General features: G+C 36.2%; 1 protein-coding gene across 1 annotated transcript; it reads right to left on the bottom strand.

The window, feature by feature from the left end:
* Positions 1-350: 350 nt before the first annotated feature.
* LOC149373676 (regulator of chromosome condensation-like) lies at positions 351-24,810 on the bottom strand. Its single transcript, XM_089595949.1, has 7 exons — positions 24,687-24,810; positions 24,449-24,544; positions 2,145-2,264; positions 1,546-1,922; positions 1,079-1,442; positions 727-999; positions 351-645 (listed from the first exon to the last, which is right to left on the bottom strand). Coding segments are annotated over exons 1-7 (1,413 nt in total). The 5' UTR covers positions 24,688-24,810; the 3' UTR covers positions 351-463.
* Between the last annotated feature and the right edge of the window lie 1,057 nt (positions 24,811-25,867).

Raw genomic sequence — 25,867 nt, 5'->3', positions numbered from 1 at the left:
GACAAGTTTGTAAGCAAACTAAATACCTCAAGGACTCAAGGATATGATAGACTACAGAGTAGAAAAACAAATAAAACTGGAAAACTATAAGTACAGTACAAAGTTATGTATTTAAAAACCAAAAGATAAAATCTACAAACATTTTAAAACATAAGCTTAGTAAACACATGTTAAGAAAAAATTAATATTAGAAAGGATAACCTCAGACAAATAATATGAAGATACAAAAACTACGCATGAAAAACCCTACACGACAAAATAGTTGTGAGAGAGTAAGCTTAAAATAGTTGAGCTTACACAGATATATTTGAAACAATAAAACATAATAAAATCATAACTTAACACCTCGATGTGACTAATCACTGAAATCTTACACTATTACTAACAGAAAACTTAAATTCATTGTTATACATATTCTATTGTAACAAGTTTCTTCAGGTATCAGATGGAGGGCAGCATACCATTATACTAACGAAGAATGTGGTTTTTTTACTAAAACAATCGTGTGCTGCCCTCCTCCAGATACCTGGAGGACGAATGCATCTTTGACGTGTTTTGAATTAATTAGTTCAGGCTCGTATATATCTTCCTCTTTACCAGTTCCTAACTGACCTTCCGAGCCCATGCCCCAGGCATAGAGTGTTCCTGAAAAAAATTGTCGAGATTAATTCGTTATCGTATATTGTAGACATTAATTTTTATTTCGCATACTATAATTAGACTTACCAGTATTTGTGACGGCAAACGACTGTGCAGTACCAGCTGCCACGTCAATACACTTTAAGTTTTCCAGCTTGGGCACTGGCATCAGCTCCTGAGCATCCTCGCATAGGCTCCCAAGGCCTAATCTTCCGTATTCCTTACGCCCGATTGTATAAACTCGTCCTTTATCGTTCACAGCAACAGTGTGATGCTGACCTGAGCTGATTTGCATCCATCTGTGTCTGCTGAATGTGTTCGAAACCTTAGGGTGTAAGGTTCTATCACATCCTTTGAGACCTAAAATTAAATGAAAAATAAGTTATTCGAATCAGGTCAAACATTTATTTTAAAAATTTTCTTATAAAAACTAACATACCGATCTGGTTATAATTGTTAAGTCCACAAACGTACAGGTCACCATTCCCTGCTTCAACGAATGTGGAAAAGCTTCCAGCCCAGATGTTTTTAATACTGATATTCTTTTTTATGTTAAAGTGGACTTTCTCTGGGGTGAGGAGATGGTCCTTTCCTCGTCTTGTGTGGCGGTCTACTTTTCTAATGGAAACTCTGCCGAGCTGGCCCTGCTCAGCACATCCCAATGTTAACACTGTGCCAGTGTTATCGAGTAGCACAAGATGGTCCGAACCAGATGATATTTTCAGAAATTTTTTTTTTGGAAGTATGTTAATCGGAGTCTCTTCTTTTTTTCTAGTCACCAGCCCTAATGTTCCATGCGAATCCTACAAAGTGAAATCATGTGACAATTTATTAAAATGCTTATTACTGCTACCTAAATTATTAATTCTTAGTTTTTTCATTATAAATTAACAAGCTTTCTCTTACCCGAAATGCTCCCCAACAATAAACCCTCCCATCTTCAAGGAGAGCGGCACTATGAGAATCACCCGCGGTTACTTGTATAGCCCGCGCAGGTAACTCTACAAATCCCGGGGTAGCTTCTCCACACTCTGTAGTGTCTCTCCCCAATGCCCCTTCGTCGTTACAACCAAAAGTTGCAACGCAACCATCTTTGGTGAGGATTATGTTATGCATGCCTCCTCCAGCTATGGAAATTACATCTGTTAATTGCGAGACTTCCGTGAATCTTGTTTTTTCTAGGACTTCCTCTCCTAGTCCCAGCTGGCCAGTGTCCCCTTGGCCGCATGTAAGTGTCGCACCACAAGTGCTCCCTTGTCGGCGGATCTCTTTAGCTACTGGATCTACGAAATGTGAATTATCATTATCTGGGGAGTATTAGATTTTTATTCGTCATTAATTTCACGGGACAGATTTATGGGCTTATAATGTTTGATTAACTTGTAATTTTTTACATTAGTTCGATCTAGAAAATTGTGTGAAAAACTGTATCTACGATATTATGGCAACTACAAAAAAATCCTGCGATATGGTTCAAAATGTGCAAAAAACTAGAATTCACGTACCCTCAATCTCCAATATTTCTTGCTTTTTTTTACAAGTCCTAGCCCGTTTTACGGGTATGGCTGACTTGTCTTGCGGTACTGAAGACTTTCGTTTAAGTGTGACTTTTTTTTTCGGTGGCACTGTTGAGAAATAGATAAACAAAGGGTTATTTATTTATACTTGAATGAATAATAAAGCAATAAAAGTAGCACATGTGTATGGTAATAGGTTTAAAAAATAAATTATCTAGTGAATACAGAAGTTTACACAATTGCGAAAGACCTTTCGAAGCTATGTCATTGAGCCAGTTGAACGATGACAATAAACTTATAACATAGTTTTTTAAAGAGCAACTGTAATCTACTCGTAATTTTTTATACTGATTGTAAGCTCTTTTAAGGCACAATACTGTCTTATATCAATGTAAGTGTGAAAAATACAAAAAACAATTACAATTTTGAAGAACGTGGGAGATTATCGTTGTTGAGTTGCAAATATAGGGTGAGTATAATTTCTTACCACATAATTTGTAAATATGTTTAAGTATTTGTTTGTCTAGACTTTTCGTTTCTTCTCATGTGTACAATAAAATTCGTTGAATGAATCGTAAAATAAAATTCCTTGTTAGAAAATCTGAATGAAAATTTAATATTCATGGCTCACTACATGCATTTTTTATTTTTTTCCTCAAATAGATTGTATTCTCAACAATTTTAAAAAATTCTTGTTTTAAGTTATGTTAATTATTTTCAATCCGAGTGAAAATTACGGGATTAAATCAAGTAGAATTACACCTATGTGCTTGAATTTCTTTATAATTTCTTAGGCAAACGATATTGCAAATATCCGAGTTTTTCGTATATCGTTTTTTTTTATTGTTCTGTAGAGTTATGCTTAAAGTTTATTTTATCTAAGAAAACCTTAAAAAGTAGAATAAATAGTTCCAACAGAACGTCATATAATTTAACAATTTTAAGGCACACAGGAATTATTTGAAAATTTGAAGCAAGTTGAGTACAAAGATTTGTAAAATTCCGTATTATTTAATCAGTCACTGTATGACATCAAATGCTTGATGTCATTTGTGTGCGTGTATGTGTAGCAAAAGTGTTTTCAGCCGAGTGCTCCACGCGTGTGCTCTGAGTGAAAAGCGCATGCGCCGCGCTAGAAAGAGACGGTATGACCAGTGTTGGGGGGTATGACTGAGCTCCGTGCTCTCTCCGGCTTAACATCGCTCCGCCAAGTCAGTTTGCAACTGCTCTGCCTCACAAAAGGGAGTTAGAGCCAGTCACGCTGCACTGCGTCTCTTCTTCCTCCTATGTAAGAAAGTCTATGTACGCAAGCGTTAAGTTCCGAACGAAAATTAAAGCTGATTCAATAAAAGGAAGTTGCCTTTTTATTTACCCGCGTACACTACAACTCCCAAATGTTCTCGTCAACTCCCGTTCGTCCACGCGATCCGGCGCAACAACAGTGCAGGAGCACCACCCTCCCGGGCACCATCCTGTACATTGGTCCTTCCAGCCGAATAGGGACAGGGCGATGTGAACAAGACGCCGAGGTTGCCGAGCTACCCGCTCGCCCTTGGCCATACATCGTCGGCGACGAAGCGCGCCGAGCCGTGCGAGCTTCCAGCTCGTTGACAGCCATCTTTGTCTGCGCCTCCGGCGCACACGTGCTCGCAGCCGCACCCGCCGCTGCTGCTGTGCTCTCCTGCGTGCTCCCGTACGTGGTGCTGTGGTCGTCGTCGCCACGCCCGCCCTATACACGGAGCTGCAGGCCGTCGCCACACGCCGAGGTTGCCGAGCTACCCGCTCGCCCTTGGCCATACATCGTCGGCTGCCGAAGCGCGCCGAGCCTTGCGAGCCTCCAGCTCGCTAACGGCCATCATCGTTTGCGCTTCCGGCGCACATGTGATCGTCACAGCCGCGCCTGCCGCTGCTGCCGCGGCCATCTTTGTTTGATTACAGGTGGCCAGCCTGCCTGAGAGCGTCGTCGTTTGGCGACGTGTCACATCAGCGTTATTGCTGCTACGCCGCTGTGCACGCACGTCATTTTGAAGAGCTGCCACTGCTGCTTGCTCCTGCTCCTTTGCAGGCTACGGATCAGCTACGTGGGACGACGCTACGCACCACTACTTGCTGCCGACGTCGCTCACTACTGCTTGCTGTTGTCACGGGCCGTATGCATGCTGATCGCTGCCGTCGCGAGCTTTCCGAGCTCCGTGCTTCTACTCAACGAGCTTCACTAAACAGCTGATCGTCAATGAGGTTCATTTACATAATTGCGTTTGTGTTAGCGTTCTTAAAATTTTATCAACTATTAAGTACTATTAAATTCTTCGCTATTGTTAATCGAATTAAATTCAACTGGCTCTAACACTTGCGGTCTGATTATTATTTGCGAGTTACAATCTAAGATTGTTTTAGTGGTACTGTATTGTCGGTATTGATTGTAACGAGAAGCGCTATCACGTGGAGCACTAATTTGCGTTTGTTCGCGTCACCCGTGTTTGTTCGTGCTTCCTGATTCAATCTCGGAAACGCTGTTTTTTACTCAATTTCCTATGAGATGGCTGATTTAGAAACCCTTTACGCACAGCAGCTAGCGCTCTACACCAAAATAAAAAATTCCTTCGCTAATTTCCGAAAGTTAGGAGAAGCAAAAATGACTCGGGGTCAATGCAAGACTCGGAGTAAGGTGGTTAAGGATTCGTATGATCAAATGTTAATGATTCATGATCAAATTTTAAATCTTGATGGGGACCACAGTGGACATAAATACATTAAGAAAAACTTGATTGATTTATTTGAAGAGACCTATTGCTCAGTCGCAGGTGACTTCGAGGATTATGTGTCTAAGTTCGACTCTCCCACCTCGCCGACCGCGAACCCCGGCTCAGCTTCCACCTTAGCTCTACATAGTCTGTCTTCGTTACCCTCTGTTAACATTCCTACATTTTCAGTCAATTTTGAGGCATGGGAAAGCTTTCGCAACGTTTTTAAGGCTTTGGTTCACCAAAAAACCGAGCTCCCTACAATTATTAAGTACCAGCACCTGCGAACCCATGTGACCGGAGAAGCAGCCGACCTGATAAAAAATATTCCCCTCTCGGGTGAAAACTACGCACAGGCCTGGGACGCTCTTGTCAGGTATTATGACAATAAGCGACGCTTGGTTACTACATACACAGGTACGATTCTTAGTTGCTCAAATATGAAATCCAACTCCTGTGCGGAAATGAAGCGCTTAGCTAAGGAAATGTTAGGCCCCCTAGATTCTCTCGTCACTTTGGGTGGAGAAAACGGAAGTGAAGACGTTCTCATCGCTCTCATCGTTAGTAGGTTTCATAATTTTGCCAATAGAGATTGGCAGAAGCATCTAGGTAGTAGTGATGAACCTCCGACTCTTGATCGTTTGCGTGAGTTCATCGCTGCACAAATCATTACATTAGAGACGTTAGAGTCGACTAAACGGAAGCCTAACCCAGGCCAACAACCTGACTCTTTGAAATCCAAACAGAAATCTTCATTTGTACATCAGAGCACTGCATCTCCTGATGAGTCAGGATCTCCTAGCTGCTTTCTTTGTGGTAAGTCCCATCGCTTGCACTCTTGTCAGTCCTTTCGAAATAAATCGCTCGATGAAAGGAGGCAGATCATTAACGATAGACAACTTTGTCTCAACTGTCTTGGGCAACATTTTGTTAGGCAGTGCAAAAGTAAGTTCTCCTGTTCAGTTTGCCATCGGAAGCACCACACCATGTTGCACAAGGAAGAGGTTAAGTCTACTCCCGCGAAAGGTCCAAACTTGTCAGGCAAATCTACAGATAGTAAAGAGGGAGATTCTGACAAGCATCAAGGGTCTCAGTCCGACCAAAGCCTTTGCGCTACCGCTAGCTTGTGCCTTAGCCCTAGTTTCCCCTCGGGACCCAAAGTTCTGTTAGCTACCGCTCGAATTTATGTTCGTGGTCCCCATGGTCAGAAAGTTTTAGTAAGAGCCTTGGTTGATTAGGGCTTTTGAAGTTCCTTAATAACTCGCTCGCTTTGCGATACGTTGAGTCTCAAAACTCACCCAGCTAGTATTTCGTTGACTGGTGTAGGTGATTCTTCTACGACCTCTGTTCGGAAGAGAACCTACATAACTTTCCAACCTCACTTCGAATCGAGTTTTAAGTGTGATACCGAGGTCCTAGTAGTTCCGAAAATTTCTTCTTATAAGCCTCCAATTTCAAGGAGCTTACTAACACTACCTCACATTCAAGGACTCCAACTTGCAGATCCTGACCTATACGCTCTAGATAAAATAGACGTTCTGCTTGGAGCCTCGGTCCATGCTCATGTTATTCAAAACTCGATTCGACGGGGCCCTGCAAATCAACCTATAGCCTCCGCATCCAGCATTGGATGGCTACTGTCCGGACCTGTGCCCAATCCACCGAAAAATGTCCCTTCTGCGAAGCGGAAAAATCACATGATCACTGCCCGATCCGAAGAGGTTACCGTAATGCACATCTCTAAAGACCTTGATCTAAGTGAAATAGTGCAACGATTTTGGTTAGTTGAAGTTGTCTGGTTTGAGCTCTTCATACCAGAGCTCAAGGGAAAGGATCTTCATTGCGAGGAACATTTTATTCACACGCACTCGCGATCCTTGGACGGTTGATTTGTGGTCAGACTTCCGTTTAAAGGTCAAGTCGCTGACGCTCTTTCCCTTCGGGAAAGCTCTTATAACATGGCGCTCTCTATGTTTCACCAACAAGAAAAAAGGTTTAGGAATAACCCTCACCTGTTCGAGTCATACAAGACCTTTATGCCTGAGTACCTGGCTCTTGGTCACATGCGCGAAGTATCGAATTCGAGCCTAGCGAAGTGTTTTCTTCCTCATCATGGAGTTTTGAAGACCAATACGCCAACTCCTAAGCTGCGAGTTGTCTTTAATGGCTCTGCTAGGAACAGAGGTGGTCTGTCTTTGAACTCCTTACTCCACACAGGTCCAAATCTCCTGTTAACTCTTTTCGAGCTGATTCTCAGGTGGCGGTTTTATAAGTTTGTCTTTACCACCGACGTAGAAAAGATGTTCCGGCAGATTCCAGTTCATCCAGACGATCAAACTTTTCAAGCGATCCTTTGGAGACCTGACGTCTCTTCTCCGATCAAAACCTACTTCCTTACTACCGTCACTTATGGTCTCGCGTGTTCCCCGTTCGAGACTCGTGTCTTACGCCAACTTGCCTCTGAGCATGCTGAATCGCATCCTAGAGCTTCCAGGATTCTTCGCGAGGAATTTTATGTAGATGACTGTTTGTCAGGCGGTCATTCAGTGGAGGAGGCCTCAATAAAATGTGAGGAACTCATGGAACTGGCACGGTTAGGTGGATTTCCTCTTCGCAAATGGTCCTCTAACTCGCCGTAGGCTTTGGCTAGCGTCCCTCTTGACCATCGAGTCGACCAGCCAAAGACTTTGCAAGAAAATCCAGAAGCCATTTCAGTCCTTGGATTGTCTTGGGACCCCCAGACTGATGAATTTGCTTTCAAATTCACGGTTGATGAGTTTCCTAATCTCTGGACCAAGAGAACCTTGTTCGCCCAGATTGCCCGGTTCTTCGATCCTTTGGGCTGGTTCTCATTGGTGATAATAGTTCCAAAGATGTTGCTACAATCACTGTGGTTGCTTAAAATTTCGTGGAACACGCCCCTTCCAGACTCAGTTGTTGAACCTTGGGTCAGGTGGTTGAGTGAGATTCCTCAACTCAATCAAGTGAGGATTCCCCGTTGGAACTTTTATTCCCCTAGTATCCGATTAGAGATCCATGGATTCGCTGATGCGTCTAAGTCAGCCTACGCCGCTGTCGTCTACACCCGCGTGGTTGTAGAAAATGTTGTTCACGTGTCGCTTCAAATAGCCAAGACCCGAGTTGCCCCCTTTAAGGTGCTGAGCATTCCTCGGCTTGAGTTGTGCGGTGCACATCTACTGGCTAAAGTCGTAAGACACTTTACTGATAGCTGTCCTTGTGATAGAGTTCCCATCCACCTGTGGACGGATTCTCTTAATGTCCTCCACTGGCTTAACGCTCCGCCGTCGAAGTGGCCGGTCTTCGTAGCCAACAGATGTTCAGACATCCACCACTTGATGCCGAGCGTTAAATGGCATCACATCTCCTCAAAACAGAACCCAGCTGATCTGGCTTCTAGAGGCATTCTCCCTAGTCAGCTAATTGCCAAACAGTTGTGGTTTCATGGCCCAGACGTGTTGCATGAGACTGATCCCCAGTACCCTGACCTGAAACTTGAAGTCATCGAGCCGTCTCCCTCATTCAACCTCGTAGCAAGTTTCTCGAAAAAGGAGCCTGACTCCTTCGTTACCTCGCTCCTTAGCCGTTGCTCTCATTGGTTCAGGTTAACACGGGTCACGGCTTACGTCCTGCGTTTCGCTTATTGATGTCTTGGTAGACTAAGGCAGTCATCCTTAACTACATCTATACAGTCCACTGACCTGAGTTTCATCAAACGTAAAGCTTTTGCTCGATGCATTTATTCCAGCTTGACTACCATTGAGTTAGAATCGGCGTCTCTGCTTTTGATCTTTGATCATCAACAGCGTCATTTTGCTCATGACATTGCCGTCTTGAAACGCAACGCTAATCTGCCCATTAGTCAATAGAAGCATCTTCCTGCCTCGAGCCGTTTGCGTAAGCTCGCTCCTTTTCTCTCTGATGGATTGTTACGAGTTGGAGGTAGGCTAAGTAACGCTTTGCTCGACTCTAACGCAAAACACCCACTAATCTTGTTTGGTAGAGATTCTCTCACCCTGTTAAATGTTAAACGCTATCATCTTCTTACTCTTCATGGTGGAACCCAAATAACTTTGACCGCTCTTTGTCGAAAGTACTGAGTACTAAATGGTCGTCAGATTGTAAGTTCTGTGCTGTCTCACTGCTTGACCTGTCACCGGTATGCTGCACAGCCACAAACGCAGTTGATGGCAGATCTGCCAGCTACAAGAGTAACTCCCTCACCAGCATTTCTAAGAACTGGTGTGGATTACGCCGGTCTTTTCCCTGTTTGTTTAGCAAAGCACCGCGGGAGAGGCACCCTTAAGGGCTACGTTGCGGTCTTTATTTGTATGGTCACGAGAGCTGTACATCTGGAGGTCGTCGAGGACTACACTGCCAACTCTTTCATAGCGGCCTTCCTACGTTTCACGTCTCGTCGTGGCCAGTGCTCCGATCTCTATAGTGATCGAGGCACTAACTTTGTGGGGGCTAATCGAGAGATGAGCAAAATGTTGATGGATCGTCATAAAAACGTCTCTTTTGCCGATGCTCTCTGCACCCTTGGAACGCAATGGCACTTCAACCCCCCTTCAGCCCCCCATTTTGGTAGTTTATGGGAGGCTGCAGTCAAATCGACGAAATTCCACCTTAAGAAAGTCATCGGAAACCAAGTCCTTACCTTCGTCAAATTTTCCACGTTGTTATGTAGGATCGAGTCATGCCTTAACTCGAGGCCCTTGGCACCCTTGACAGACGATCCCTCCGATTTAAGTCCACTAACTCCTTCTTACTTTTTAATGTTCAAATCTTCTTACTCGACACCAGAGCCTGACTTAACTTCCGAGAAAATCTCACCTTTACAACGGTGGAAGCTACTGTCCTGAGCCTTACAATGTTTTTGGCGCAGATGGTCAGCAGAGTATCTTAGCTCTCTCCAAACTCGTGAAAAATGGGTCTCTCCCCAACGGTCGTTACAGGTAGGGGACCTAGTATTAATTAAAAACGAGAACACTCCTCCTGGCAAGTGGCCTCTCGGGAGAGTCGAAGATGCTTTTGAAGACCCAAAGGCGCTGGTGCGAGTCGTAAAGGTTAAAACTCAAAGTACTATCTTAACCAGACCAATTCATAAGTTAATTTTGCTACGTACCGTTTCCGAGATCAAATCAACGGGCACACGTTAAGTAATTAAGTAATTATTTGAGAGATGGTATAACTATTTTCGCAGTCCAACCTCACCGCCTCTCTTATTGTATAGTTTATAAATATAATAACACTTAGAATTAATTCAAAAAATAGCACATTTTTTCGCTTTATAATTTATAATTTTCCCTTTTGCTTCGTTTCTGGTAACACTCATTGTACCAATTTAAAGAAATTAAGAAAAAATACCTTTATACAAAATTGTACCAATAATTTAATTTATTGTAAGTGGAAAGCGCTCCACAGTTATCTTTTCTATTGTTTGCCATTGTTTTGATTGATATTGTCTCTGAGCTAGTTTTTATACCTGTTGAAGGATCTAATTTTCATATTTTTCTTGATGTTCATTCAATCTACTTTCTGTACATCAACTTGGGGAGTATGTATGACATCAAATGCTTGATGTCATTTGTGTGCGTGTATGTGTGGCAAAAGTGTTTTCAGCCGAGTGCTCCACGCGTGTGCTCTGAGTGAAAAGCGCATGCGCCGCACTAGAAAGAGACGGTATGACCAGTGTTGGGGGGTATGACTGAGCTCCGTGCTCTCCCCGGCTTAACATCGCTCCGCCAAGTCAGTCTGCAACTGCTCTGCCTCACAAAAGGGAGTAAGAGCCAGTCACGCTGCACTGCGTCTCTTCTCCCTCCTATGTAAGAAAGTCTATGTACGCGAGTGTTAAGTTCCGAACGAAAATTAAAGCTGATTCAATAAAAGGAAGTTGCCTTTTTATTTACCCGCGTACACTACAACTCCCAAATGTTCTCGTCAACTCCCGTTCGTCCACGCGATCCGGCGCAACAACAGTGCAGGAGCATTGCCTCCCGGGCACCATCCTGTACAGTCACTAACAATTTATCTTGTGGTTGGTACTATTTTTATTTTTATATAACTAGCCAAAGTGATCGCAGCATATGTAGGATAAAGAACTTAAGTGTAATATGTTGTAACAGGCACACTGATATGTAAGTATTGTATTACAATTGAAATCAGGTATTTACACCCAATAAGGTATTTTCACTTCGTCATTTAAGATATCATGTATTATGTATATTATAAGTCATAGTGCACGAAAACTTTTGATTAGATATTGATAAAACCAATAAAACGTAAACTAGTCTTGGGTCTGGGTAGAATCCCGTGTGCGACAGAATAATAGAGCACACAATAAGGTGAGTTTTTTTGTAATTTTTAGCTAGTACATTTGATATGTGTATGTATGGATAGAAAAATCTAGGTTATTTCTTAACCTCCGAACGTGGTGCGTATACTATTTTTCTGTCAACCCCCACCAAAAGAGCTGATTATCTGTTTTGAAGCAGGTCAGGCATGAAGCACTTTCGGCGGGGGTGTGCAGAAATAGTAGTTTTCCTACGAGTTTGAAAAGTCTCTGTTTGCGAACCGAGAGGTTTGCGGCCCGAGCCGAAGGCGAGGGACGTAACGAGGTTCGTAAAGGAGAATTTTCGAACGAGTTCCGGAAAACTGCTTTTTTGCCCGAGGAAGTACCAGCCTTCCAAAACCACCCGAGGGCGGAAAAATATTTTTAAATTTCTTTGTGTTTAGATCGAAAGTATGACAGAAATTTTTATCAATAAAATTATATACAGGGTGTAGAATACGATAGTGCTGATTATTAACAAAAACTATGATTTGTAATTGATCTTTAAAAATATGGAGTCCTTTCACAATCCATACAGTTTTATAAGAAGCCGTATATAGGATGGCCCTACCGTCTGGAAACGTTAGAAAAAGTACGCTGCGGACATTTCTCTTTTACTTTTTTAGGATGTGGTTGTTCAGTGCCAATCCCTACGTTTGTGCAGCGTGAGGTACAGCCTGAGCACAGAATCTGCAGAGCATATCAAATTTATTTAAGTTTTTGTTTTTATTTTAAACGTCAACATTAGTTAAACTTTTCTATCTTAATTTTATGCTACAGCAGATATGTCACTTCTACGTAGTATCGATAACAGCTACGAGCAACCATCACCGTGTTGTGTATGTACCTACTACTACATCTAATAAATTTTCGATTGTCTGCAAATGGCTAGACAATGTACACGAAATCTTGACAATTAATGATCTAAATTATACCACTTTTCACTTTTTGACTAATTTTCTCTAGGATTTTTTGGTATCCAGACATTTGTTACAATATGCAAGGTATTCTTCATGTACAACTTGATAAATAATGTATTATTTACTTTGAGACTATAGCTTATTTTCAGTAGATATTGTCACTTTCACGCTTTGAAATAATTAGTTTAAGAACAATAAAAATTGTAAGCCATAATGTTAAATAGAAATATCTTCTGAAGTACCTTGACTTTTTCTTAAGATAAAATAAGTAAATCTTCCATAAGAGACGGTTAGGGATTAAAATTAATTTGATATGTGTTCTCACATTAAAGCAGGAGACAGTAAAATGACGAAAACCATTGTTACATAACGAAGAAAGAGATGCTAAACTGAATATTGTTTTTTAGAGTTCGCTATTTTGTTTACAAGTTATATAACTGTACCCTACATTTACACTGATCGGGGTGCTCAATCGGGCAAAACGATGACAGCTGTTTACAAAAAAGGATGTTTCAGTAGATTTCAGTGAATTGAAGAAAAATGAGTTTAAATTAGAAGTCAAAGACCCGATAGTACACCACTATTTCAAGAATACGATTTTCTAAATTTTTTTCGAGCATTACTAAAAGAATTTCGTTTTGTTTATTACAATAATCATTAAAATATTTTTATAAGTAATAATATAAAACCATTGACTGTTTCTAGACGTTAGCATTAGTTTTATGTACACCCAAATAGAAAAAACATAAGGGATACTGACGATAAGATCCAGAACAGATCCGAATTTTTGATCTGTCCCGGATATGTTTTGAGCGGAGGTTTGGATCCGTCCCGGATCTAACTATGAATAAAAATCTGTCTGCTACGCTTGTACTTCAGAAGTAAACGTTGGCCTGTTTTGTGATTTTTTTTTTTGCTTGCTATCATTGATAACTTGCCAAAATAGAGCTGCAGTAAATTCATTAAGGATTAAATATCGTAGAAAAAGTCAAAAGTTACGTGAGAATGACCACCGTACAATTTTGAATAAAATAATCAGAAATAATATTATCGATGCGAAGAATGAAATACAACATAGTAAATGGTGCAGAGCAAAAAGAAAAAAGATATTTTTCTAAAAGAACCAAATGATAATGCTGTCAAAAATTGAGAATAATTCTAAAGAAGGACTAAATAATCATAATCAAGTAAACCTTTCACAAAATTCGGATTGTAAGATTGCAAAAGTTCTAAGGAATTAAGCATTGAAATACAATCCTCCACCCACTCAGATAGACTTTTATTAAGCGAATTAAATAGCTTTTACCTTTACTACCTCTTTCGCATAAGACCTTGCTTAAGAAAAAAGAAGCAAAGCAAAATAGAAATTTTCAAATTTGATATGTCAAACAAAAATGATATGTCACAAATGGCATACTATGGAATGACAAATCAACTAAAAAAAATCATCCAACCTCAGTTACATCTGAACAAAGTGGTAAAAATACAATTTAATATGGATGGATTGCCATTATTCAAATCCAGTTCAAAAGAATTCTGAAAGAATATTGTATGCAGAGTATCCATTCCCTATGAGGCTCTTTTACCGTCAAGCTTGAATCAGATGGCGCTAGGGCACGTCGCGGCTGTCATACTTACACACCATCAAATTTACAGTTGTGTATTGTGTTCGTGAGCCTATCTGTGTAATGAGCAAAGCAGAAGACATAACCTTTGTAAATGATTGCTGTTGTTTGCAGACAATTTTTGTTTGCATTTACGTTTAAAGATAGTAGGAAAAATGAAGTGCAGTGTAATATCCTGCGATAAGTAAGTGAAATTTAAATTTCCTTCTGATAGTGTGATGAAAAAAAAGTGGCTCGAAGCAATTGGGAGACCAACATTTTTGCCGCTCCCAAGTCATGGCTCACCTGTCCACGAGTTCTGCTTTTCTTTCACTGACTCTTGCTCCTTTCCCTTTTAAAATCTTTTTCAATTCTGAAACTTTTAAGCTCCCATAATATTCTTTCTTGTCTTCCTTATTCATTTCAAAATTTCAAATATTACGCTTTACCACTACACTTTATTTTCCTACGTACATACAATACTGAAAAGTAATGTTGTGTGAGTGAGACGGCCATGACAGCCGCGACGTGCCCTGGCGCCATCTGATTCAAGCTTGACGGTAAAAGAGCCTCATAGCTGTACAATAAAATTTCGGAAAACCTAAGTCAATTATATCATATTTTTCAAAATTCACGGAAATGTTATGCGATAAACTTACTAACTGAAATGAGATAAATAAAGCATTTTTAAGTTGTCATCATGTGTTTCGTCTGTTACCGTCTGGCTAGATCTTTAATTAAATGTATTAAAAACCATTGTGATTGTTCGAGTTGTGAGCACTGCATTGAAAGAGGTATTTACTACAAAAAAAAAGTTATAATTCCTTATTTAGAAAAACCCCTTAGGACAGATAAATAATTTCATGACAAACAGGACCGTTAAAATTATATAGGTATTTCTCCATTGGAAACAATTTCTCTAGTCGACATGATTTACCATTTTGTCTTGGACTTCATGTATCTCTGTCGTATTGGAGTCACGAAAAAATTATTAGAAACTTGGGACTCGAGAAAAAAACAAACTAGATCGTGAAATAATATTAAGATTATCTGGCCACTTTTGTAATATTGGTAGCCCCAGGTACCTCGCGAATTTCAGAGAGCTACGTGTTCTCCAGGTTAACGAGGAACGTGAAATGCGTGTGAATTCAGATTTTCTTTTTATGTATTGTGGATCGGTTGTGTTAAAAGATCTCTTACCAATCGAGCTTTATAAAACTTTTTTATTATTACTTGTTTCAACTAGAATCTTAAACTGTCACGAATTGTATGACAAATACTTAAATCACGTAAGAATATATTCAAAAATTTTTGTTAAACCCATCGCTAAAATTTTTGGGCAAGAAGTTATAACTTCTAACATGTCCAGTTTGATGCTACTATAGCTGACGATGTCGAATACATAAATTGCCCGTTATCGGACATTTTAGCATTTTGCTTCGAAAATAAATTAGAAAAATTTAAAAATAACATAAATAGTGCAAATAGACCATGGGCACAAGTAAGAATTAGTTTATAACAGCATTTACAAAATATTTTTATAGACTCAAAAGCTTTTTAAATATTGCAGCACAAAAAATTCACCGATGGCATAATAATCGAGCAGCTTAAATGTTTAATTTTTTTTTTATCACAAACAAGCCACTAGATAACGTTGGATTTACAAAAAAAAACAAATTATTAAAATCGAAAAAATTTACTCTCCAAATAAACTAAAGAGAAATGATATATACCTGTCTGGCAAAACGTTTATGATAAAAGGCAGTGCTTTTTATTGTCCAGATTGTCCATTAAAATCACTATACTGAACAATTTTGAAGTGAAAGAGTCTGATGTGAATATTAATGATTTAAGTAATGATGAAGAGAGCATAAATGTAAAAAAAAATTCCAAAAATATTATTTGTAAATTAAGATTTTGATCAAAAAAATTTGTCGAAATAAAACCTTGAACATGCAATTAAAAAATTTATGCAGAGATTTAAACATAAAATACGTTAAACCGACTTTAGACGTTAGATCTACACGGAAGATTGTTGTTACCAGAATAAGCTATACCAAAAGTGATGAGCATAGAAAAATAACGTACAGGTCTTGAGATTTCTGCAACCAGTCTCACATTTTTACATACTTATCTGGATCATCGAAAAACCTGTGACTAGTCGGTTTTATAACTATACTAGTACAAGTTTTTCAATAGTTTTGGTACAGGGTTTTTCTGTACCATGGATAGTCTATTAAATTTGTATACTGCGCATGGCTTTCTACTGTACCGCGCATGGCTTTCTACTGTACCGCGCATAGTACGTGCGCTTATATATAGTGGAGATATGTATGTATATATATATATATATACATGCAGACTTGCATACATGTATGGGATTGTCATTGTTATTTTGGCTTAATATGTAAATTGTTCTTTGCGAGTGAAAACCAATTATTATACGCAACAGAAAAGTGACTACACGTGCCTACTGCACTTATCATTATATCTTGTTAGATTCGTATCAATGTATTGAACTTTATATTGTGTTGTGGTGCATATACTGAAATCCTAACCCCTTGAACTTTTACAGCTACGTATGTATATATATATATATATATATATATATATATATATATATATATATATATATATATATACATATATATATACTGACATTCTGAATGCTCCCACTGGCCGACTAACTTTCTGTTCTGGTATAGGAAAAACCCGTACCACGTATCGGATTTTGACGTACTAAGCATTAGGTTTAGCTATACTCAATAAGGTACTTTAAAGTATACTACCGTACCGAATATACCTGTACCACTACACATTTTTCTTGTACAGAGTATCAAAAATACTTGTACTAACATATAGAACCTGTTTTTCTGGTAACAACAATCTTCCGTGTACATAGAAAAGCACAAGCGATCTCATCGAAACTGCGCTACACCTAAAATTAGCTATAAATATGATTCTTATGAATGTTGTAGAATTTCAAGAGTATCACTTAAGCAATTCTGATTGAGATTTTTTACAGAACTTAGTATCTTATTTATAATACTTTCAGCAGGCAACTGCGATAATTTCCAATCTGGTTTGGATAAGTAAGCTAAGCATTATCGCAAATGTAACTGGATGTATATTGTTTGTTTAATTTTGGAAACGTGTCATAAGTATAAGGGTTTCGATGAAACTGCGTGGAGTAAGAAGTTAAAAAAAGGAGCTTTACAAAAATCTGAAACCATTTACAAAAAATACTATTATAATGTGTATACGAAAAATTTTATTCAAAATTATACTGCAACAAACGAACCGAAAAATAACTACTTAGATTTAAGGTCAGTGTACTCAGTTAAAATAGATAACAGTGAAATTGGAAAATCAAAATTAATAACTACTGTGATAGGCTCAGGGTTCCCGCGAAAAATCCTATGTTACAATAGTGAAAAGACGTGAAAAGAAGTGAAACGAGAGTGAATTCCTATTTTATCAAAGATGGCCAGAGATATTCTTGCCATCATGCCAAGTTCAGTTCCAGTTGAGTGGCTGTTTTATGCAGCCTCTGATCTTGTCACAGTGAAACGATGTTCTTTAAGCTATGTTTCTATTCGAGTCATACGGTGTATCTCCTGGATGAAAAGCGAATTTAAACAAAAAATTAGCAAAGTACCGTTGTAGGAAACTAATAGCAAAACTAAAATTTCTCCAATATAAAAATATTTTTTGTCGTTACTTTAAAAATTTTAATAAATTATTAGGTGTAATAATATTTAATTTAATGTCACAATTAATCCAGTCATCTAAACATAAGATGTTACTACATTCATAAGAATCGATGTTTCAATATATATGTCAGATCTAAGATATTTATAAAAATAAATATATATTTGAATTTATGTAAGAACTACATTCCTTATCCATTTATTTACCGATACCTTTTATTTATCTTACTGTAGCATACTTTTTTGATCTATTATAATTTTAATTTATAAAATATTAAAAGTATGGATATTTTAAGACAAGATCAAGATTTTTTGAACAAGATCTTTTACAAGAAAAGACAATATCAAGATCACATGCACAAGAAAAACTCGAGAACAAGGCAAGACTTGATTTGTGAGTATTTGTCGATAACGATAATGAAATGTTCAAAATATCGTATTGTCTTGTCTTATGGCAGCCCTGAAAATTAAAAATGATACATTAATTAGTTTACGAGCTGCCAAATGATCAAAAAGATTTTGTCATACCGTTTCTCCATTCAAATTTAGTAGAAATTCAGTGTATTTTTCATCATTGTAAAAAATGTGTATAAAACAAAGTTACTTTTTAAGTCATGTATATATATTTACCAAAAATTTGACCACCCACACGTTTTTTATGCAAAAAAAGTAAATACAAAATTTTTTTTTATTATTGAGTTATATTTTCCAATATAATTATTTAGAATTCATCTTTATATTGCATATTGCACGTCAAATAGTATAATTCATACTTGTTCAGTCATTTCTAATGATTGCAACTGATGAAAAAAGCCATGTTCTACTGTCAGTCAAGAAATTATGCCCAAGTATTGTAAACAGTCAGATGTCATGTAATTTTGAAAATTAGGAACATCACACGAGAAACATATTTATTGTGCAGTAAATTAGACGATCATTTATTTATTGAATAACTTAGAGACGTGTGTAACATTTGCAGAGACACGTTTGTCATGACGACATGATACAAAACTTAACCACTGTCATGCCAAGAAAAAGTTACGATTTTTTGGTTATTTTTTTTCTTTGTTGAACCTAACTAAATTAAGGTGGCTTGGGCGATTTATCAGGTTGATCAAAACCTCCGAAATTCTGAAATTATATCAATATAGTATACCAAATTCATTTGCGATAAGAAAATACTGGGGTTAACAACTTAATTTTTTCGCAAATCACTTCTAAAAATTCACCAATTTAACATCTACTTTTATGGACAGTGGTCACAAAATCAACTATATCTGCGAAAATCTTTGATTAATCTCAAAAATTAAAAATGGTTCTTGTGTATCTTTTTACAAAGAATCTATTAAATTCTTAAAAATATAGGGTCATGGACTTAACTTAAAAAAAAATCAGAAGAAGAGTATTAAATATTAATCTAGCTTGATTTGCAACTTCTCCAAATTTACACAATTATGATTTCACGGTACTGTTACGTAGGATAAAGAAGCTGGTAAGGAAATGCGTCACGAAAAGAACTCAACTCGTTGGTCAATTATTTATTAGCTTCTTGAAGGCAGAGGCGTGTGTGTTTCGCGCGGTGTTTTCTACTTATCGTTCGATCTCTTGCCTAAAAGACGCTCGAGTGCTCCGATTCGTGTCTCGCAGGGCCTTACATAAGCTCGTTCCCCCTATTGGTATTCTTTACTATCGTTGGCTTGTTGTTACTAGGGTTAATCACTATGATATGCCCAGCATATGGTACGTGACAGTACTTTTCTGGGAATTTCTTGATCTTGTACTTTGGTTTAAAAATTTTTTAAATTTTATTTTCTAAAGTAAAAGGACTTTAAAAAAAGTATTAAGATAAAACTGTAGGATTAAAGTTTGTGAGCAAATCAAAAACTTTGTAGCGATTACTACAGCAAAATAAACTTCACTATATGCGATAAATGATAAGTCACAGTTGTTCTGATACTAATAAAACTAAAAAGTTGATTTGAAATTTGGAAGTACTGAATACTAGTTCTGAAAAATTGTTGTCCTCGTTTCTTTTTAAAACCTTATAGAATAGAATCAAACGATCATAATGTACTGTACGGGTCAGTATAGAATCATGCGATACAATTTTATACAAACGTTAGTTACGTACATATCGTCGGTTGTGTACATAAGCCACATAAACAGGCTTTTTGTAGGACATTTTACGTTTTTCTAACGTAATGCCATTGAACATTACATAATTTAATGTAAACGATATTTATTAACACGTTAATAAAATATAGTTAAGCCTTTATATAATAATAATTTATATGAAAAGTACTTTTTATGCTGTGTGCAAAACAAATATCGTGAATAAGATTTTTTCTTACATGGGCGGTGTGAATATTGAGTATATATAATTAATTCTGCCCTTGGGTAAAACGTACTGCTAACCGTATAAAACTAAGAAGTAAACATGTAGAGTAAATTTTTCCTGCATATTGTATTAATTGTCTTCTAAGTATTAAATCCCCTTATAAATTCTTTCAACTTTTATATTTAACTCCAAACTTGTGTGAAATAATAAATAATAAATAATGAAATAATAAATGTTTTGTTTACCACCACTGATACCATTATTATTTAATTCATTTTTAAAATTTCCACGTTTCATTTAATTATTTTTTTAAGTTTCGAGAAACTTTTTATTTCTTTTTCTGTTGAAAGAACTTATTTATTTTCATTTTCTCTCATTCTGAACTTAATTTAGGAAAAGTCCTATAAATTATTACAGTATTTTGTTCTTTTAATTTCTTTAATATTTTGATTAAGTGCTTATAAAATTTGTTTTATAAATTATTATAGTTGAAAATTCAAATTTATAGGTACAGATTTAATACTTAATTATCGTTAAAACGCATACAGATATTAGATATTAGGTAGAGATATTCTCATATCTCTATGTTAAATCAGGAAATTATGATTCATTTTCATCATTCACTTGGTAAAGAAATACCTTATCTGGTATGAATATAAATAAATAAATATAAATATATATTTATCATCTTCTGTTATATTTAAATAGCAAAAATCGTCTCACAAAATAATTATTTATCAACAGCAAAAGGGCTATGAACATCAAACAATCGTCTGAGGCCCTTAGGATTAGGTGCGTAATTGCGTAAGTCAAACGCGCAGTTTTACCGAGACGTAAGCCAAAAACACCTCCGGAGCCACATTTATTCTAAGTCATCCTAGCGCTGCACACAAAAACTGTTCTAGTAGGTTAAGGAAGCTCAGGAGTATCATTCAAAGGGGTGAGGAAGAAGAGCCCCCTGCCAGCGCAGCTTAGCCCCCTTTACCAAGTACTCCCTTTTGCATCCAACATACTCAATGTTTTACGTATGTTTGATGTTTGCACTACCAATCTATGGGAGTGCCTTGTAATTTTTTTAAAGCAAATAGTGTAACCACTTAAAAATTGTCTATTTTTAGTATAAAAAAAATTTTTAACTTAGTATTCGGGTGACCTGATTTGGTCACATAGTCTTTGTGTGGAAGGATGTGTGAGCATCATCGAGTTTTTTGGTTAACTCAAGTAATTGTGATCTAAATTAGTTGAAATCTTATTCGTTACTTTGATTTGAATGTCTAAGCTAATGGTTTAGGTTTAGATGAGTTTCATTAAAAGAAAACTTTTAAAGAATTTTTAGTGCAGAGCTCTGAGACAAAAGAACAGTCTTTTGGCGATAACTTTTTTCACATTCTTTTTACACGTTTGCGTTCAAACATGAAGATGTAGATTTCGTTGTGATACAACTTTCTTGTATCATGCACTTTGCTGCAAATTGCAGTGTGGATACTTTATACAATAAAATATACATCAAAACAAGAAAAATAACGTTTTCGCCCTTTTACAGAATAAATTCAAATTCTACAACAAAATGTCAAGTACAAAAGTTGTAGGACTCATAAAAATAAATCTTTTTTTTGCAGTCAGTTTTTTCTTAAGTGCCGTATTATCGAGTGAATCGATGGACATCGTTTTAAAAGAGTTAAAAAAACATTCTACACCATGTAACTTTCCAACAGCACATTTTTAGACCAAGTATAAAATATGAAAATTGTAGATCTTCTTGAAATACAATTTTTTGTTCTGAACAATTTCACTTATAATATTATTATAAAGATACTTAATATCAAAAAACTTCTAAAATGGCTGTAAAAACATTTTTTAGTTTGAATTTTAAGTTAGTATTTTGATACTAATACTCAGTTGGATATGATAATAAAGTAATACTCAATAGAATTTTGTTATTAAAATGAATTTTTTTGCTTTGGCACCTTAAGGATTCGTCATGCTTTACATGCAAGACACAGTGTTTTGCATAAATATAGCCACTTGTTTTTTATTTATCCTAAACGCTGTAGATCTCCTCGTTAGTGGGTATGGTGTAAAGTTACCGTGACATCTGACAATAAGGAAAACAGTGTTCGGCTCTACGGTGTAAACGTAGCGTGCCATTGGACAGTTAGAATTAACAATACCTTGAATTATTTTTCCTCGAGTAAACAAATTCATATCACATAAACAAACGATTTGATATGGTAAACCGTAGTCACAGTAAGTGACACTATGGCAACCACAAGAACAAAGACAAAACTAGCATGGAACAAAAAATCGTAAACTTCAATTTAATTTCAAGAAAAACTGTTGCTGATGACAAAACAAAGAACTTATTCTCTGTTGCCAATTATGTTTTTCATAGTGTAAAGGTTACGCTAGAAACAGTATATATTATTTTTTGAACCTCCTTAGCAAGACATATCACGTTAGAGATTAAAAGTAATTGGGATAATTCAATGGAATCAATATGGTTAAGTTAACTCGTCCATAGTAAAAAATCAACAATTATTACACGATGTGTATGAAAAAAAAAAACTAATTACGATGGAGAAAAATAATCAGAGAAAAAATAACTGTCCTATTAACTAAATAAGATGGAAATAAATAATGGATTATTGCGTCATCTAGCATGGTACGGAGTAACGTTGTACTTAATTTCATTGCAACAACAAAATAGAAAGTCGTACAGTGTTTTAAGTGTCATTATTGAAAAGTATAACATTTCGACCTTACTATGGTAAAGTTCCACGTCTAAATGTCAGTATAAAAAGCCACAGTGATTTTTTTTGTAAACCATAACTTTATTTGTATTGTTTGTAGGGCACTTTCTTATTAAATTTGCGGAAAAGTTCTAGCTATGCAATACAATTTTAATCAATACTCAAATATTTAAATAAATTATTTCGTTATTAATAAAGCCTAAAACCGTATTTATAGTGAAATAAACGGTTATTTTTAAAAAAACATAACTTTTTCTGATTATCAAAATATATGATCATTTGAGTGAGTAAATTTAATGACGGTCATTAGAGATCGCCTAAAAAACTTGTATAAACAATCCAACTTTTTGCTTTTTTTAATTGCAGATTGAATTGTTTATGAAGTATTGGGCGGATGAGTTTGATTTTTGAAATGCTATTTTTATATGTTTAGAGTAACATTTGTAAAGTTTGGTCATCCTAACTAACTTGCGACAGTAGATATTTAATAACAAGAATTTTGCAGAATTTCGTGTAATTATTTAATTTGCAACTTATTTACTGGTTGTAGCGTATCCTATATTTTTTAAAATTCAGAGACCTAAGTAGGCTACAACTTTTAGATAAAACATTTTTTTGTAGGACCCATAATTTTTTGAATGTTTAATGAAAAGTAAAGAAAGTCCGATTTCGGGCTCTGAATTGTTCATAACTAATTTTACTTCCAGCTCTTTTGTTTCAAATAATATACATTACTTAAAACACTATTACGATGAGATGAAAAAAAGAAAAATGTTAGGACTTTTTGTTCTGAATGAACCTCCTAACATTTAATTGTACTGGTCTATGAAGTAATGAAATGATACCACTATTTAAAAGGTAAATTACAATCATAATTAAATTGTTCAATGGGAGCTTTTTTTAATTCTATATTTTCTATATAGATAATTGACCTCATTAACTTTAGAAAGTTATATTATTAAAGAAAATTCTTTAAAATATTCATAAGAACACGATAAAAAAGTCTAGAAAATTAACGATATGGGGCTACACAGTTTTACGAAATAGCACTTGAAAAATTTTATTACTGCATATTAATTACACAGTTTTAATTTTTTAGATTTTATTTCTCTAGCTAAATGAATAATGATTACGTGAGAAGCCCCAAACAAATGTATGGATTTTAAAACAGTTGATATTGTTTGGGTTTTGTTCACAGTCTTAAAGGTTACACCACCAAATTCTTAATTTCAATTTTTTCGAAATAATTTTTAAAAACTCTCTTATCAAACTGACTTACTACTGTACTACGTTCTCTAGGAGCTCTCAAAATAAATCATAATTAGTGTAGTACACAAACGTAGTATTCCCCAACAGCTTATCTATATATTTTAATCATATAGTTAATAGAAATCTACGTGAAGTCCGTACAGGTGGTATAATAATTACATGCAGTCCAAAAAAGATACGGGATTACTTAGTTTCGTAAATAAAAGTTTTGAAAAAAAAGACGATTTTATTATGAGAGAAACTCTAATGCTATATTAGGAAGGAACATGAATGAAGTAGTTTCTATTGGGGGCGCACTAAACGTCTAAATGTCAAAGAAAAAAAACGCCTAAGGTACTAAAAGGTATTTATTTGTACAGTGACTTGATAACCGTAACTTGATAATTTATTCAAGTGTAAATCTCTTAACACTGATATAAATTTTGTGTTTAAATAATTCAATTTTAGACACTAACAAATTATTAAATATTTAGAAGCATATTCTTCAGATACCAATCAATGATAAAACATTTAGAAATTTGGGGCTCTTGAAAATACGCAAAAGACTTTTGTTCATCAAAGTTAGAACATCAACTTAATTAAATATTATAATAACCTGTACTTACCATCAGTCTGCATGAAAACTCGTTTTACGGCTCTGGTTTCATTCTGCAATTCGGCATCAGCGGGCCGTTTTCTTCCGACTTTTTTTTCCGGCTGCACTGTAAATCAAAATTAAAAATACAGAATTATTCAATAACAATTAAGTTAATGAAGGACAGAATAAAGGCACACGTGCCTTACTAATAATATAAATAGTAAATGACATAAGAAAATTAAATAAGAAATTCGATTTACACTTACTCTTCAAAGTTGACTTTTTAAGTTTCAAAGTTGAGCTGCGAATACACTTCTAAGTAGTTCAAATAAATTTTAGTTGCTCTGAGCGAGGCAGTACTAACACTGAAGTCCAAAGCTGGTCTCTTGCCACGGTAATGCTACGTGGGGTGGAGTCAAGTTAAAATTTGTCGTGAGTGTGAGGAAAATAACACGACATCACTGTCTCAATTCACCACGTCATTGTTCGTTGTTAATAGGTGATTGGTCGACTAGGAGCAGCCAAATGAAATTTCATCACCTGACTACAGCAAACAAATTGGTGGCTTTGTCAGGTGAGTGATGTAGTTACTAAAAAATTTCTGTTTGGGGAAAAGCGATATCATGTTATTTGTTTCACCCGACGATTATTTAACACTTAACTAGACAAAGCATTGCTGAATTCAGCCTCGAAAACACGATATGACTGTAGCTTTAGTATATATGGCTGTAGACTTTCACAAGCTTCTAAATGAATTTGTTATCATCAACCGTTACACTAATAATATGGTTTTCTTGGTAATCCTCTTGGGAAATTTTTTTGTCAGTGTGCGAACGCCTGTATAAACTTAAAGTAAAGACATTAAGGGCTTTTCATCATTGTAGCCAGACTTTGCATTTTTTCCTTCATTAGTTATACAAATATTAAAATTTTGAAAATTAATATGGGGGTAAAATTCTCTATAATTAAACAGTGGGTTTTGCAAACTTATCTCTAGTAAGCCAATCTGTTTTTCATGTCCATAATCGTGTATAATACATATGGTAATAAAAATTAGCATTACTCCAGTTGTTTTCCCCATATACTGTTTTTTATACTCTGTAATCCAAAAACATGAATAATTTATTAGAAAAATACTACATTCTTGTACGCTACTGGATAGTACTTATATTTTCATCCCCTATGGTATGTTGTTATATAGATAATCATTTTTATGAAGAACCAAAATAAAAAGGTATTTTCATACAAAGACTTGATAACCACTGATGTCGATTTTATGGCATTAAAATGTTCATTACGATTTGCAATATAAAAAATATGTAATAGAAATGTGCAAGAATAGTATATTACGTACGAGTTTGCAATGGCTTCGATTGAAGAACCTAGAGGTTTACGGTACGAGCCGAAGACGAGGGCCGTAACGAGGTTCGTAAAGAAGCCTTTTTTA

This window comes from Copidosoma floridanum, unplaced genomic scaffold (assembly GCF_036245765.1).
Source record: "Copidosoma floridanum isolate Cflo_tuat_1 unplaced genomic scaffold, Cflo_Japanese_pri ptg000029l, whole genome shotgun sequence".
NCBI classification, from domain to species: Eukaryota; Metazoa; Arthropoda; class Insecta; order Hymenoptera; family Encyrtidae; genus Copidosoma; species Copidosoma floridanum.
Note: the sequence above shows the minus strand (reverse complement) of the source record. Positions and strands in the feature narration are given on the sequence as shown.